This window comes from Condylostylus longicornis, unplaced genomic scaffold (assembly GCF_029603195.1).
Source record: "Condylostylus longicornis isolate FDR11 unplaced genomic scaffold, ASM2960319v2 ptg000076l, whole genome shotgun sequence".
NCBI lineage: Eukaryota > Metazoa > Arthropoda > Insecta > Diptera > Dolichopodidae > Condylostylus > Condylostylus longicornis.
In genome coordinates this window covers 1,226,638-1,242,625 of record NW_026578044.1, presented here as the reverse complement: position 1 = coordinate 1,242,625, position 15,988 = coordinate 1,226,638, and the positions used below count along the sequence as shown (strand labels likewise).

Sequence of the window (15,988 nt, the reverse complement as noted above, 5' to 3'; positions counted from 1 at the left end):
CCCATCGGAAAGCTCAAGCCCTATCACTTCTTCAGTTCGCCTATTACTCAGCTTTGAGGTAAAATTTTCTCAACGCTCTAACTTCTAATCATGTCGTGATTAAGAATTTTCTAGGCTACGCTTCTGGTAGTATTGGGAGAGGTCTTTTTGCTCCCTACAACCGCCGCGTAAGTCAAGGGACGAATCACCATCCACCCATCTCATTTTGTTCTTATACATCCATCTTATTATGTTATATATATACATGCTTTCTCCACAAAAGATTACTATCAAAAAATTACTCCTAAGTATTTTACTTCATTCTCAGTTTTAAACAATTAAAGCTCCATTTGAGGGTAGTTGAGGGCAAAAATCTTAAATTCAAAGCATTAGTTTAAGATTCACTTAATATAACCCCACAGAAAATGATCAAGTAAAAATAAGTTTCATAGTTATTAAAACAAAATTTGATCATCATTTTTAACTTCTATTATGTCACTTTATTAGAATAGTTTTGAATTAATATTATAAGCTGTTCATAAATTATTGAAATTAGAAATTTATGCAAAATTAAATATTTTTATTATTTATAATTAATAATTAAAATTTCTTTATTTAACTTCTTCTTGTGTTAAGAAATAATCGTACGGTTAGAAAATAAACAATTTCCACTAAACTAATTAAGGATACTCCCATAAAAAGTCCCAATAAACCACCACATTGAGCTATAATATCTGTTGTACTAAAGAGTTCCGAGCGTCTTGATGTTATAAAACGATCTTCTTTATAATAAATGAAAAACTTCGTACTGACAAAACTGAAAATAAATTATAAATATTCCTATAAATTAATTATTAAAATTTCTATTCACTTTTTAAATTTTTCTTCAAGTTCTTCATCACTTTGTGACTGATTTCGTGCTTTTGTTATTTTAATCAAAAGTTCTTTGAAATTATTTTCAACTGTATTGATTTCGGTATCATATGAAATTGAATGACAATCTGGTAAACAATTACATTTCTCTTCTCTACCATCAACTACATCATCAAAGTCATCATCATATTCGAGTTTGTTTAATTCTTTTTCGGCCAAATGACAACATTCAAAATTTGAAAGGCCACAAATCGGTGTCGACTTCAATTCTACGATATTATTCAAATTTTTAATTTTATAATAATTATTGTAAATGTGTTCAGCAAAAATTTACTTACTTGGCATAAAATATGGTACACAACCGCATTTACGCACAGTATGATTAGCTAAACATTCTGTTTGACAATTTCTTTGATTATATTTTTTAAAAAATTTTAAATATCTTTCTTTTTGAAAATAACATTGACGTCTGAAATTACAAGTTAAACCAAGAAGTTCTTAAAAAATTTTTAAAATAGTTTTAAAGTTTTAGCTTAATAATTACATTTTTGGTGAATATTTTAAAATTTTATTGGCTGAAGAAATAATTCTTGGTTTTATTGAAATCAAGACTTGATGTCCTAATGGAATCTGTATAAATTGATTTGAAATATCACCGAATTCATTTGCTGAATGTAATACAAGCTGAAAATATAATAATTTGAAGTTTAAGATAAGTAAGAATTGTGGTTTATTCCCAGTATCGAATCACTATGTGATAGCGATAATTATTGTAAAAAGTTCGACATTATTAATGTAAACACAAATCGATTCACATCAATGATTCGTTTCTATAATAAAATAAGCTACTCGATACTCAGAAAAGGTTTTACTACTTATATGTGTAGGTAATTATTGGAACCTGATATCCCTGTATTGGACTGATACATGTAACATCATAATCATCATTATTTTTAGATTCAGAGAACATCATTTCTAAACCATATCGCATACCAGAGCCCATTGCCCTTTGCAATTGCTGATTTCTATTTGGTGTTCCATTGAAAAATATTTCATCATGAATACTAAAACGAAAATTCGCAATATGAATTTTTTTTTGTTTCGATCAAAATATTATTTTTGAATACATACGCTTCTTTTCTTAAAATTTCATCCGGTGATAGAAAATTAATTGTTCTACAAAGACCAGATTCTGTTAAAATTGTACCAAAACAATTTTCATCATATTCAGCTTGTCCCCATCTGCAATAATAGTCTCCATCTGATTCATTCTTAAAGCGTTTATTATAAAGTGAATTGATCTGTTTTAGAAAATATGACATTTTAAGGTTTTTTTCAAATCCATGACTTTTAAAAATAGTTTCTTTCATTGATGGCAATTCTTCATTTTGAATACATATTTGACCAACAGTTTCCAGATAAGATTTTCTATAATTTAAAATTTATATACTAGTGCATTGATACTAAAGTGTTTTCAAAGTGATTAAGGTAAAAGTCGTCTTTTCCCAAATGATTACCTAAACAATAACCTTGAAATGAATAAAATTTAGCAATTTGCCTTTGAATCTTAAAGGACAATTTATTTATTTAACCTCAATCTTAATGTTAATTAGTTAATATTAAAGATTCTAGCACAAAATCAACTCACAACAACATTTGTTTTGTTTTTTCAATTTTCTAATGGAATGACCTTCAAAATTGTAATTATTTTTATGGAAATTTATAGTGTGTACACTATAGTTGTCTATTAAACAATATACAGTGGCGGTTAATTAAATTTAGAGCAAAATATATTTCAAAGTGTTACTGTGATACAAACTTTTAATAGTTAAAAACAAATTTGAAAAAAAAAACTCCGCCTTAATATTCAATAACAGAAGGATTTGGGGTGGCCGAAAACGTCCACGGTTATGATAAGCCGTGTTCTATGACGTAGTGTATTAATCTGTCGAAAGCATTGAAGTGAAAAAGTTGTGCTAATGACCAAATCTTTCAGAGACAGAAAAGAAAATTAAATACTTTCAGTCTATTCGGACTTTTTCTCAAGGATGAACTACATACTACAGAATGTTCCAGCTGTTTTATAATAGCTTAAAGAAGGGGAATTGACAAGAGTGAGAATTAATGGTAACACTGGACAGCAATGCAATCATTCGATCAAGTTACAATGTATTTTTACTTTAGAAATCTAAAAATTATAATAGGAACTTCTTCTTCGGAAAGGTTCGGTTGACAATAATGTTGTTCTTTTCGCGCTTCAGAAAATTTTCCGCTCTTTTGAGTTCACACAGGAACGTTATTGTCATATTATATTTGACAAATTGTCTCCTATTTTTAGTGGCAACTCTATGGTAGCTATGGTAATTAATAAATTTTTTGTATTACTACGTAAATGTTTAATAAAGAAATGTATGTATCTAATGTGACCGCACCCTACGATTATAACTTTTATGTATAAAATACTCTAGTCTTATATAAATTTATTTGAAATTCAATTAAAATTGATTGAAGTATCTTTATTATATTTAGAATGAGTAAGTAAATAAAGGCTTATTGGTGCCAATCAAATTTAAGTAATATGCCTGTATTTAAAGTATTTAAATATGTTTTGATGGTTTGTATGATAGTCCAGGATAATTGAGTTTAAAATATTGAGCTAAAGATGAGCTTCTAAAGCCAAAAATTATTACTTACGTCTTTGATGAAATATTTTTATTTTCTGCTATTGATAATGCTGTTAGAAAATCAAAATCATTTCTACTAAATTGTCTACTTGGACAGATGGTAATAGCTGGAAATGGTATTTTCCAAACTGGGGTTGATTGCGATTCGAAACTTACAAATACCGGTTTATCAAACCATTTATCAAAAATATCAATGATAAGAGTACCACAACAATAGAATGCTATTATAACAATACAAAACCAAATGAATCTGAAATGAATTTCAATAATAATGAATAAAGAAATAAATTGAAATGAATTTTTAAAAGCAATTGTATACCTTTCACAAAAAGTTCTTTCTCCAATATACTGGAAACCATGAATCGAAGTTTTATCGCAAAAGTCAATGAAAGTCTTTGAACAAGAATTTTTCGATTTCAATGTTAAATTTTCTTTTAAGTTATTTTTTATTTCGTTATTAATATTTCTTGAATCATTTGCATGATCCTTAAATTTGAGGTGATGTAATGAATTTGATTCATTTTCAGCAGATTCAGGGGGTGACGATAGAGGGACTCCTTCTATTACAGTAGGTAATTTTGTTTCCATTTTACTTGCCGGTTTTGTAATGCCAACTTAAAATATTTTTTTCTTGCTTTCACTTTTTATCACTTTTATACTTGAATGTATAAGATTCAAAAGGATACTGTTAGAAAACCTGTTAACCAGCATATTTTTATACGCAATAAATTATTGTTAAAGCGTTGCCGTATTTTAATACCAAAAAAAAAAGGTGTTGTCGCGATAATTAAATAATGATGTAAGGGTGGCGAAAATTTTATAGAATTACTTTCCTTGTTTTTATTTACGATATGAGATTGTACTCGTATATAGTAAATTACGATATTGGTTATATTAAGAATAATAAAATAATTGTTGGTCAATTAAGTTTTTTTGTTTTCAAAATAGATTTGATACAAAATATTCAACCTTATTTTAAGGGTCATTATTTATGAATTGTCAATAGTCAATATACGAGTCAGAATTGGCATATTTGGAACGCGGGATATACTCGCTTTTATTGTAAAATTCCTAGACTATTCGCTCTGATTAACAACATTTGTGTTCTTGAACTTGTTTTACAGATTTAACGTTCTATACTGATAGAAATAAGGGACCAAACCTGTTAGGCATATTATAGATGGTGACGAACTAGAGACGCATACACGGACTTCAAAATGTAGGGGTTAATAAACTCCTTGGAATCTCCATATGGAGCTCGTCCTGCTAATGATATAGTTGTAGTGATTAACGAATGATAACTTGTTATCAAAGCAATCCTCTACGTCTTTAAGCTAACTGAATTACGAATTTGACCATTTAATGTATAATCTGAAGCTATTGGTGGTCTTTGTCTGGAATAACTCACTAGCGCCTGTCTCTTTTTTAATAAATCATTTTTGAGAGAATTATTTTCTCTTCTGAACGTCCCACATATTTTTAAATTTTAAGTTCACCACATATTCTGTTGATTTACATTTATTTTATCATAAACTTATTTTTACAAAAATTGTAGTTTTTAATATAACATTTATAAAATTGTATATTTTTAGGTAGTTGGCATATTTAAATTAAATGTTCATTTTTAATTGATTAATGTATAATTTCCTTTTTATAACTATCATAATTCACCACTTCTTTGACTGAATTCTTATTCGTTTTTTTTCTCATTTTTAAGTTTGCAGCTAAACGTATTGTACAAAAATATATTAATTCACCAAAACTTAAAAGTGATACACCCATAAATAAACCAAGTAAACCACCACAATTAGCTAAAAAATCTGTGGTGCCATAAAGTTCAGAACGTTTTGATGTTAAAAATTGTGGTTCTTTAAAATATATAAAAACTCGTGACATCTCATATCTGAAATAGAAGAGAAAGTTTAGACTAATCTAAATATTTTCAATTATACTTACATATCACTAAATTCTTGTGGGAATTTCGATATAAATGGTTCATAATGTGTTGTTACATTATAAGCCGCTTGATTTATTTCAGTTTCATATGCAATTGATGTACAGGCTGGTAAACAATTGCACGTACTTGAAAAACTATTAAAAATATTTTTACTTTTTTTACTTCCACGTTCAAATTCTTCATTTAAAAGATGATATTCAGCTTCATTATAACATTTTAAATTTTTTAAACCACATATTGGTGTATCATTATTTCCTTAAATCATAAAAATAATTTTTTAATGCATAAATTAACTGCATAAAAATACTTACTTGGCATATCAAAACGTACACATTTACATCTTGAATATGTAAAATTTGTCAAACATTCTAATTGGCAATTCTTTTGATTATAATATTTAAAATATCTCAAATAACGTTCATCTTGAAAAAAGCACTGGCGCCTGAAATTGGGTTACAATCAAAATTTTAAGATTTGCTATACAAAACACGTAGCTTTATTTTATACGTTTCTGGGCTATAATCTCTTAAACGTTCCAATGTATGAAGTATTTTTGGTTTTATAGATATCAAAATCTGTTGTCCTAATGGCACTTGAATATATTGACTTGATATATCATCGATTTCATCTGGTGCATGAAGTAACATCTAAAAAAGAGAATTAAATTAAACATACAATCAAAAGTTTGATATTTTTCGCATTTTACCTTAAATCCTAAAATTGGTCCTTTACATGTTTTATCACACTTTATTTTATTACTGAATAACCATAAAAATAGACCGGCTTTAGCACCAGAACCAAGAGATCTCTTTGGATAAGCATTTCTATCGGCATTCTTATCATAACCGTCTTCAATATTCCATTCTAAATTTCTTATATTATTTGACGATATTTTGGATATACTTTTTAAATAAATTTCATTGTTAACACTATAAAATTAATAGGAACCCATTTTATAAATTTTGTAAAATGAAGTTCAAAAATTTTGTCTTACGTTTCATTTCTATATAAATATTGAGATTCAAGAAAGTTAAAACTAAAACAAATTCCTTCTTTAGTTATTGTTTTTCGAAATAATTCTTTACATTTCATTGTTTTCGCTTGAAAACTACATCCTTCAAATGGCATATCATCATAAGGAATTAGCTCTTCAAGAATCGGTACAATTGTATTTATATCAATAAATTCATCACGATCCGAAAACATATTTGTGTCATTTCTTAGCATGTCAAAAATTTCTGAAACTGTTTCGTAATCACAAACATGTGCCATAATATCAGTGTAATTGTTTCTAGAAAAAGAAATTTTCAATTGGAATTAATTTAATGATGCATTAAGAGCTTTCGCTATTTTTTTCGACATTAGAATTTCTCCCATTGTAGCTGGACGACCAAAAATACTTACTCTTTCTCTGTAATATTTTGCAATTCACGATTTATAATTTTTAATATTACTTCTGAATAGTTATATTTATCTTGGGGGAATTTCAATTCAGGGCATATCGTTACAGCTGGAAATGGAATTTGCCATACTGGTGTTGATTTCTCATTAAAACTAACAATAACAGGATTCTCTTGCCATTTATTCCATGTATTCCCAATAAGTGAAAGACAACCATATATTGAAAAAGCAAATATAGAAATCCAAAACAATCTACAACATTAAAATTATTTTAATTAAATTCAGTTTTAGGCAACTACTACATATTTTACTAACCTTTCTAGAAAACTCCGTTTCGGCTCACCCAAATATTTGACACCATGTATTGAACTGTGATGACAATATTCTGAGAATAGACCCCATGTTGTACCTGTTGTTTCACCATATTTAATTTTCTTTCGTATTGATGATGGCACATCTGCTATGTTGTAAAGATAAATGTAAAAATTTTGAATTATTTTTTAAATTGGTGAAATTTTTGACATCGGATACAAATTGTACAAGACCTGCTGCCATTTTATTGTGTTCTGGACGGTTCTTAAGTAATATTTGAACTTTAATTAAATTCTTAAGATAATCATTTTGAAATATTTTTTTTATATTTTAAAATTTGTCCGACACATTGGTGTGAATAAGCCAAATTCTCTTACTTGTCTGAACTAAGTTCAGGTAAAAAGTATAAAGTACGTTTATGAACAAGGAAACATTTTGTTATGATGTTTAATTTTCTTTTTGTTTTATTAATTATAGTTTAATAAAACGTCAACATTTAGTCTTGACGAGCAACATTAGTATTACAATAATTGAAAGAAATTTGATATTATTATGATAAGAAAAGAATAGCTTGTAGTAAAAGAGTTTTCTTAAATACAAAAGGACGTCCAAAAGTTTTTTAAATAATTTTACAAAAAAATGGTAGAAATATTAGTATGTAATTTGGGGCTTGTAGCCAACTGGATTTTCCTTGATGAAACGTATTTCGATCTGCTTACCTTTGGGTAATTTTCGACACAGCTAACCTTATCTTATGAATCCACGAATATCAAGACTTTTAAGTCGCAAAATACAATGGAGAATTGTGTATTAAAACTTTTGACCAATTGATATGTCTATTTTTCGAAATCAACTTATCATCAAATTTTGATTTTGTAAAGTTGATAGTTATGGCAGTTGTTGTCGGCTTTGGTGGGTCGATGCACGAGGACACTTGGGGCACTTTGTAATATGTGCAGAGTGACTGTGTGCTGGGTTCCCGGTCACAGCGGGATACGGGTCAATGAGAAGGCAGTTCGTCTTGCGAGGGGTGGGGGTGCTGACATTGTGGATGGTTCGGTGCGTCTGCGCCTAGGAGCGTATCTTGACGTCATAAAGATGTAAGTGTAGAAGAAGTAGTGGAGTCTTGTGGGCGGAGGCTCACATGTGTAGGGTGACCAAAACAATGTGGCCTATCAGGAACAAAGGAGGATGAGGATGCTGTTGAGGTTTAGTAGGGCTGATCTCAGCACACTGGTGGAGGTCTTGATGGGGCATTACCTTGAGGAAAATGGCTAGATCATGTTTTCTGTGCCTGTCCGTTTTTAATGTGAAAGAGAAAACGTGTTGTAGGGCATGACCCATCCTCATATACTATCATGGTCATCGTGCACTGTTAACTCTGTTGCACAAATCTATGGGCTTTTATGGCTTCAAGTCTCGTTACTTTTGGTGATATCCAAATGACGAAAAAAAAAATATTGAAGTTTTGAATTTCGAAGTCAAATTTCCTGTGAGGGCCGAGAAGGGGTTTATGACTTACTGCAGTCTTCCTAAGTATCTAACTAGTTCTTCAGTAATATTGATACATTAGTCAAAACAATTGCAGCGCAAGATTGCGGTCAAAAATAATATGTATGGAAAGTTTCAGATATGAAGTAGAATAATGTGTTAGCTCCAGAAATATTAAATGAACTCCAAGTTTTAAGTATTTAAGTATTTTAAAAACTTTTGGGAAGTTCCACATCTCTTTAATGTATGTATAATATAATATAATCTTTTTAGCTACAATTTGAATGCGTTAACGAAAGTATAACCTTCCTTATATCTGACTAGTTCAATATTTGGATATAATAAGGTAAATATAATTTTATATTCTATAAGGGCGTGAATTTACAATAAAATTATCAATAAAAGATTAGCATTTTGATGATCATGAATTATTGCTAATATATCCTTAACATTTGCAAAAAAAAATTTAGTATTGAAATAAAATTCAAGGTTAAAGGGGAATAAACAACAACAATTACTTATATGAAAGTTAATGTAAAGAAAATAACATAGAAAGTCCTTTAGTTGATTTATGATATTTAATTGGTTTATGCTATTAATGAATAAAAAAGCAGTGGGCATAATGATTAGGAGGAATAAGAATTTTAGGAATTCTCAAAATAATTAGAAACAATTACGTATGGATGGCAATAGTAGGTCATATCAAATAACTTCGATAGAATTTTTGACTTTTGGCTTTAATGTTCCCTTACTTTGGATTAGGTAATATAAATAGAATATTTTATTAAAATTAAACCAAATTGTAATTGTGCTCTCATTAAGCACATTAATATGAAGTCTGCTTAGGATGTATTTGGAACATGATTTCAGCATATGTTCCAAATGCACAATGTACCATCAGGCACAATGTTCCATCTACACAAGTGCCTTTCGTAAGGTGAGTTGGTGTCCAGGAATAGAGAATTCTAATAAATAAATGCAGCCCTCAGAGAGCAGGATGGAGAGTAGATCTTGTTGAGTTGTTGGTGGTTGGAGTGCTCACTAGACAGTGTCTCTCTATGGTTCATTTGAAAAGGATGAACAAGATGGAGAGTGAGCTCTGCCGCCTCTGCTTGGTCTAGAGTGCTTCGAACGGGGCTTTGTGACCCCTTCGGAGGTCTTACATAAAAGACCTATGGCTTAAAGTGAGAAGGGTTGCGAGTCCCCATTCTTCTTTAAGGAAAAAAAATCTATAAAATCTATTATAAATTAAAGAAAGTTTAAAAGCGGCGGGTTATTATACGGTTCGAGTTCGTTTCTAGAAGAAAATTTGTATGCTTTCTGACTCGTTCCTTTGCTCCCGCTTTTCAACTATTCTGCAGTAATCTAAAGAAATTATCTTCCCCACTGTTATTCAGTTCAAATATTGCACTTATTTAAACATTTTTACTGCAAAGTTCACTTCAATTAAATTAACAACGCTATAACAAAAAGCATCATAAAAGTAATCTTAAAAATTAAATCGACCAGTTTTATTAAAATATGTTTTTTATAAAATTTATAGATAATATTAAAAAAATTAAGTCGCCCTTTTTTCACTCGGATTTAAACTTTTTATAGAGTTTGATAAAATTTACATAAAAAATATGCAGATTCAATTTTAGCCTTTTAGCCATTATTAGTTTAGCTTATTTATCATCTGAAATAATAATTGCAGGTGCAATTCCAAGTTCTGTAATTGTTTTCAATTGTTTCATTTTACGACTTCTCATTTTTAGATTTGTAATTAAACGAACAGTACAGAAGTAAACTAATTCGATGATACTTAATGCTGAAACCCCCATAAATAGACCAAGTAAACCTCCACAATTGGCAAGAAAATCTGTGGTACCGTATAATTCAGAACGTTTTGATGTTAAAAATTGTGCTTCTTTGAAAAATATCGATAATCTTGCCATTTGAGTACTATAAAAATAAATTATTAAGAAGTTTTGGAAATTTTATAGGTGGATTATTTTTACCCTGGATGATCATCCAGATAAGACGATGACATGTATGCCTCAAATTGTGATACAAAATCATAATCAGCTTGGGAAATTTCTGCTTCATAAGCAATCGATGTACAAGCTGGCAAACAATTACAATCTGTTTCACCTCTATAATTCTCCTTTGACGTTTTTAAACCTTGTTCAAATTCATTTTTTAAAAGTGCGTCTTCTGCTTGATTATAACAATCAATCTTTTGTGATCCGCATACTGGAATAGATGTATTCCCTAAAATGATTAATATTTTGTAAAAATTGTTTGTTCAATATGAAAACATTATTTTGGATGTTTATTGGACAGCTACGGATAACTATGGAACATGAACAAATAATTCAACTGACGTTGGCAGTGGTACTGTTTGAATTTGAGAGACGATGTTGTCAAACTTCAAAAACCGTCTTTAAATATTAGAAAAAAGAACCGGCAACGTTTGCATATTCAGTTTTAAAAGTTACTGAATGCCTTTTTGTGGGCTATAAAGAATGGATAAGGCCGTAAAGAGGCGTTTGTTACCTTTGCCAAACCACGTTGAACTGCAGAGGATCTGTTGTGGAAATTATATTAATGTATTTGTTGTATGCGAAATGAATGCAAAGTGATATATTGACTTGGGATGAGATGTCTCACTTCTTTAATATTAATATAATTTAGATTAAGGTGAGAAACGTAATTAACTTACTTGGCATTGAAAATTTAACACAACCACATTGTGAATAAGTATAATTAGCCAAACATTCCAATTCACAATTACTTTGTGTGTACAATTTGAAATATGCTAAATTTCTTTCTCTTTGGAAATAGCATTGCCGTCTAAAATGAAATTGGGCAAAATAATTATTACAAGTCAATAATCTAAATTTTTAAGAAATTTCTTTTATACTTACATTTGTGGATGATAATGTTTTAATCCATCCGAAGTTGTTATAATTTTAGGTTTAATTGAAATTAAAACCTCTTGATTGAATGGTATTCGAAAATATTGCTTTGATACTTGTGGAATCTCACCAGGTGTATGAAGTAAAATCTGAAAAATATTAAAATTATGTAGAATTAAAACAATCAAACATACTATGAAAAAAAAATGAAGTGTCTAACGTTGTTACCAAAACGTCTCGCATTTATTGCACAAAATTTTCCGATAAAGAACACACCGAATCTCTGTATTTATTTTTTTAAAGACATTCTAGAGAGAGGAAAAATTAAAAATTCGACAGATAAATATGAGATTAAAGATTGTACAGATGGGGTAAAATTGTACTGCGACTAGCATAAAGGAACTCTTTTATCCTGCTCCCTTTTGGTGTTGAACACACCTTTACAGCACTCCTTCGAAATTCACACCCCTAGTGAATTCGGGTAAATTGAAAGGTTCCGCAGCTCCGATAGAGAGAGTACGCAGTTCGCCAATATTTCTTTTCTCCCACTTTTCTCCTAGAAGCTCACTATATAATATATTCAGTGTTCAATATTCGCGAAATTGCTGGATGTTGATGTATTCCACAACATGTGTCCGAAGGTAGATTTTCCGTGATATATGACTTCTCATTTAAATTTTGACTTTTTATGCTATTATTATTAATTTCCAGTATCACCTAATTTAAATATATTTCCAATTTTTAATTAGGTTGATTGTTGATTAATTATTATTTTTACTTTTCTAATAATTTATGCCAAAAATTCGTGAATACTCCAGTGACATTTCAAATTTATTTATTATTGGCTATTCGTATATATTAAAGAGCTCAATACACTCACACCTTAATTTATTTATGTTTTTGTTTTCTTCTTCTTCGTTTTTCAAATTTTAACATTGCATTGCATCATAAATAATAGTTAACTGTAACGCGAATTAGCGTTTTGATATAGAGTGAAATTCTAATAATGGTTGGCATTATGTTTTTTAAAATTTCCTCTAGTGTATTCCGTTATTTTTTAATAATAAATTTTCAACATTTCACTTTTACAATAGATTTTTAAGACAAAATTTAGGTTTTAAAATGAAAAATATTGAAATTTTCGCAAAACTCTAGAATAGCTAAATCTAATTGAATCTATCATATACATACTGTTGTTGGAATTAAGGGTTATGGTAGGAAGAGAAAGTGAGGTCCTGCCGCCTTAGTTAATTGAACATGTGACAATGAAAATTTTCCGTAGAATATGGAAGGAAAACCTAAGCAAGTCAGGCGAGGGAACTGACCGGTGTTGCTGGTAGTGTGGGGAAAGAAGTGAGACTCTGATGCACCTTCTCAATGTCTGTGGACTCTTGCTGGTGGGCATGTTGTTGTGGTATGTTTCCCCGGAAAAGTTTCCCGGATTCATCAAAGTGTGGATCGCTGCGGGTTGTTCTAGGCAAGACATAAGCCGACCGTGGTGCATCGTCGCTTCATTCCGCAATCTACTATCTATAACGGTGGGAAAACCGGCATGATGTTGCTTATTACACGAAGCAGTCAATTACAGAATGCAAAATGTTTGTCAAGCAAGCAGAATGCTATTAATTTATTACGTTGTAATTGACATGTTTGGTGTTAACAAGTGATATCAGCTGATGTTGAGCTGAAGTAATGAGAATTTTGATATAGATATAAGAAAATTAGTGCTTTTTAGATTTGTTATCAAAAAAATATTTAAAAAGGACGGAAGATTGATTTATTTGGAACTTAAGTATTGTATATTCATTTGAATTACCTTAAACCCTTGAACTGGACCACGACATATTTGATCATAATCTTGCTTAAAACCATTTAAAACTAAAAATAGGCCAGCTCTTGCACCAGCACCTAAAACACGTTCTGGAAATGCTTCACTACCGGCATTCGGACCATAACCGTCTTCTAAATTCCATATTGTGGATAAATTTCTTTTTGTTATATTTTGTAATTCTGATGGTACATCAATTCCTTCTTCTTTTAAACCAATAGCATAATTATCAACTTGTTGTTCATATTGCAAGAATAAATCATGATCAGTTCTGATTATTGGAAATAAATAAACAGACAATAAAAAATTAAAATTAAATATTTTATCATTAAAAATTTTTAATTACTCTTCAGTTCTGTAAATATCTTCAGCATCTAGTGTATTAAAACTGTAACAAATTCCTTCTTCTGTTAAAACTTTGAAAAACATATCACTACAACCTAAACGATTACGCCATTTACAAACAAAATAAGTTTCATTAAATTTAGGTTTTGAACTTTCTAAGGCTTCAAGTATAGAAGATGCATTAGCATGTTCTGGTCCATATCCAAAATTTTCAAATAAATGTGTATCACATATTTGTGATATCGCTTTCATGTAATATTCTCTGAAATTATTAGAAGCACGAATAAAGTAATTATGAATTTTTATTGTTTAACAATTTAATTTAAAATACTCAACTCATTTTCAGTTACATTGCCCATTTCATAGGCAATTTTATAATAAACATCAGTGAAATTAAAAACACTTCGTCGTGCTTTCGTTTCTGGACATACTGTTACAGCTGGAAATGGTATTTGCCAAACAGGTGTTGATTTTTCAGCAAAACTAACTATAACTGGATTAAGTGTCCATTTATCCCATATATTCATTGTTAAACGGCTACATAAATAAATTGAAAATGCAAAAACAAATACCCAAAATAATCTGTGAAAAATGAAAGTTATAAAAAATTAATAAAATTGCATATACTTAGGGGAGGTTTAGTAGTTTAGGCGAAGCTAGTTTATGTAAGATGTTTTGTATTGCTTTAATCAATTAAAATGAAATTTAAAATTTTTTTTGATTTTAGATATTGTTTCTACCTTTCTAACCATGGACGTTTAGATTCGCCTAAATAACGTACACCATGTATTGTACTATTACTGCAATATTCTGAGAAAATACCCCATGCCGCTTGATATGTAGTACCGTATTTGATAATTTTTCTTGTATCAAATTCAGAAGGTGCCTCACTCGGTGCTATTGATACATTATCTTTGAATGCATTTAAAGTTTTTGTCATTAAAGCTGCTTTCTTCCTATTAATTTGGAACACAAATCACATAGAAAGAAAAACTTAATTATTTTTTTTGAAATATTTTATTCGAATTAGTTTAAAAGTTCACCATGCTTTAACTTTATCATTGGGATTTGCAGTATTACTTCCATCAGTGTTTTCATTATTTCCGTTAACATTATTTTTGGTGGGTCCACCATTGTTATCAGGTGGCTTGTCTAAATTTTTTGCAAGTACTTCAAGCATATTTTATGCAATTAAAAAAATAAATTCCAACTATTTTTGCTCTCAACTTTATTTTTTATTAATAATAATTATTATCCGTTTCCCGAATTTTGTATGAATTAATCGACCGAGTTAAATAAAATATTATTTGAAAATTTAAAATTGGTTCTATTTATACTATTGTAATGGAAACTATAATGAAAATAAATATTGGAAGTATGATATTGTCATTTTTACATTTTACATTATGTTTCTATTAGGATCTTTAAACTGGAATACCAATACTATGTTATGGAATTAAAACTAATTGGAAATCATCCAGCCGCATGTACATATACGGTGAGTGTTCGTAATGAGCGTGTTTATTATAAAATTTTCTATTGGGAATACTTAAAACATTTATTTTTATCCATTATTCTTTTTGAATGAATTTTAAATTTTCATTTCAAATTACAAATATTTAAATTTTTTTGCTTTTAAGGTGTAGTAGGTCAATTCAGGTTAATTTGCATTATATACTTACGTTTAACATTTTATTTTTAGACAAAACGGCAAAATATCAGAAATTCTATACTGACACAATCATATGAAAATTTTTTTCTTCATATTAAAATATGTGGTTCATTGCTATTGTGAATAACTAAATAAAAATTTTTTAATATTTTTTTATGAATTTTTTAATGAGCCGCTATTTAATAAATTCAGAAGAAAATAAGATATTGAACTTGAATTAATTGCATATCTCATGGCTTAAATAAGGAGTGGAAATTTTAAACAGAGAAAATTCTTGTTAGCTGTTTATTGCTATTAATCGAATTAAAAATGTACGTAAAATAGTTAGAAGTTCCCACTGGAAGAAATCACGAATTAAAGCGTTTTATGCCGAAAATGAAAATATTTTCGAGAATAGGAGGAAAATATAAAAGGAGGCAAATAGGTTTTTCTTAAACGTAGAAAAAAATTAGACCATTCTTAATATACTTTCTGTTTGGTTGGTTCTGTTTGGGTGGTTTGTCTAGTTAGGAAACAAAAAATAATTAGGTACTCGGTGGCCTTCTA

At 29.3% G+C, this 15,988-nt stretch overlaps 3 protein-coding genes across 3 annotated transcripts; all 3 read right to left on the bottom strand.

Annotated features, from left to right (window-relative positions):
* Positions 1-594: 594 nt before the first annotated feature.
* LOC129612711 (pickpocket protein 28-like) lies at positions 595-1,855 on the bottom strand. The gene is made up of 5 exons (XM_055526467.1): positions 1,754-1,855; positions 1,509-1,536; positions 1,191-1,349; positions 851-1,121; positions 595-796 (listed from the first exon to the last, which is right to left on the bottom strand). The coding sequence occupies exons 1-5, from the start codon at positions 1,853-1,855 to the stop codon at positions 595-597; spliced, it is 762 nt and encodes a 253-aa protein (XP_055382442.1).
* Positions 1,856-4,857: 3,002 nt separating this feature from the next.
* LOC129612710 (pickpocket protein 28-like) lies at positions 4,858-7,449 on the bottom strand. Its single transcript, XM_055526465.1, has 10 exons — positions 7,440-7,449; positions 7,210-7,354; positions 6,898-7,146; positions 6,531-6,784; positions 6,200-6,357; positions 6,001-6,140; positions 5,805-5,935; positions 5,493-5,748; positions 5,208-5,439; positions 4,858-4,956 (listed from the first exon to the last, which is right to left on the bottom strand). The coding sequence occupies exons 1-10, from the start codon at positions 7,447-7,449 to the stop codon at positions 4,858-4,860; spliced, it is 1,674 nt and encodes a 557-aa protein (XP_055382440.1).
* Positions 7,450-10,225: 2,776 nt separating this feature from the next.
* LOC129612735 (pickpocket protein 28-like) lies at positions 10,226-15,029 on the bottom strand. Its single transcript, XM_055526492.1, has 9 exons — positions 14,814-15,029; positions 14,511-14,726; positions 14,107-14,352; positions 13,772-14,032; positions 13,414-13,696; positions 11,607-11,746; positions 11,402-11,532; positions 10,698-10,950; positions 10,226-10,641 (listed from the first exon to the last, which is right to left on the bottom strand). The coding sequence occupies exons 1-9, from the start codon at positions 14,948-14,950 to the stop codon at positions 10,365-10,367; spliced, it is 1,944 nt and encodes a 647-aa protein (XP_055382467.1). The 5' UTR covers positions 14,951-15,029; the 3' UTR covers positions 10,226-10,364.
* Positions 15,030-15,988: the final 959 nt, after the last annotated feature.

Coding starts and splice junctions, on each gene's coding strand:
- LOC129612711 (XM_055526467.1), bottom strand. CDS start 1,855: ATGGGCTCTGGTATGCGATATGGTTTAGAAATGATGTTCTCTGAATCT. Junction 1,537..1,753: donor GTCCAATACAGGGATATCAG/GTTCCAATAATT, acceptor TTATATTTTCAG/CTTGTATTACATTCAGCAAA. Junction 797..850: donor CTTGAAGAAAAATTTAAAAA/GTGAATAGAAAT, acceptor ATTTATTTTCAG/TTTTGTCAGTACGAAGTTTT.
- LOC129612710 (XM_055526465.1), bottom strand. Junction 6,141..6,199: donor GACCAATTTTAGGATTTAAG/GTAAAATGCGAA, acceptor TCTCTTTTTTAG/ATGTTACTTCATGCACCAGA. Junction 5,749..5,804: donor TGTACGTTTTGATATGCCAA/GTAAGTATTTTT, acceptor TTATGATTTAAG/GAAATAATGATACACCAATA.
- LOC129612735 (XM_055526492.1), bottom strand. CDS start 14,950: ATGCTTGAAGTACTTGCAAAAAATTTAGACAAGCCACCTGATAACAAT. Junction 14,033..14,106: donor GGCAATGTAACTGAAAATGA/GTTGAGTATTTT, acceptor TAATAATTTCAG/AGAATATTACATGAAAGCGA. Junction 11,533..11,606: donor AAACATTATCATCCACAAAT/GTAAGTATAAAA, acceptor ATTTCATTTTAG/ACGGCAATGCTATTTCCAAA.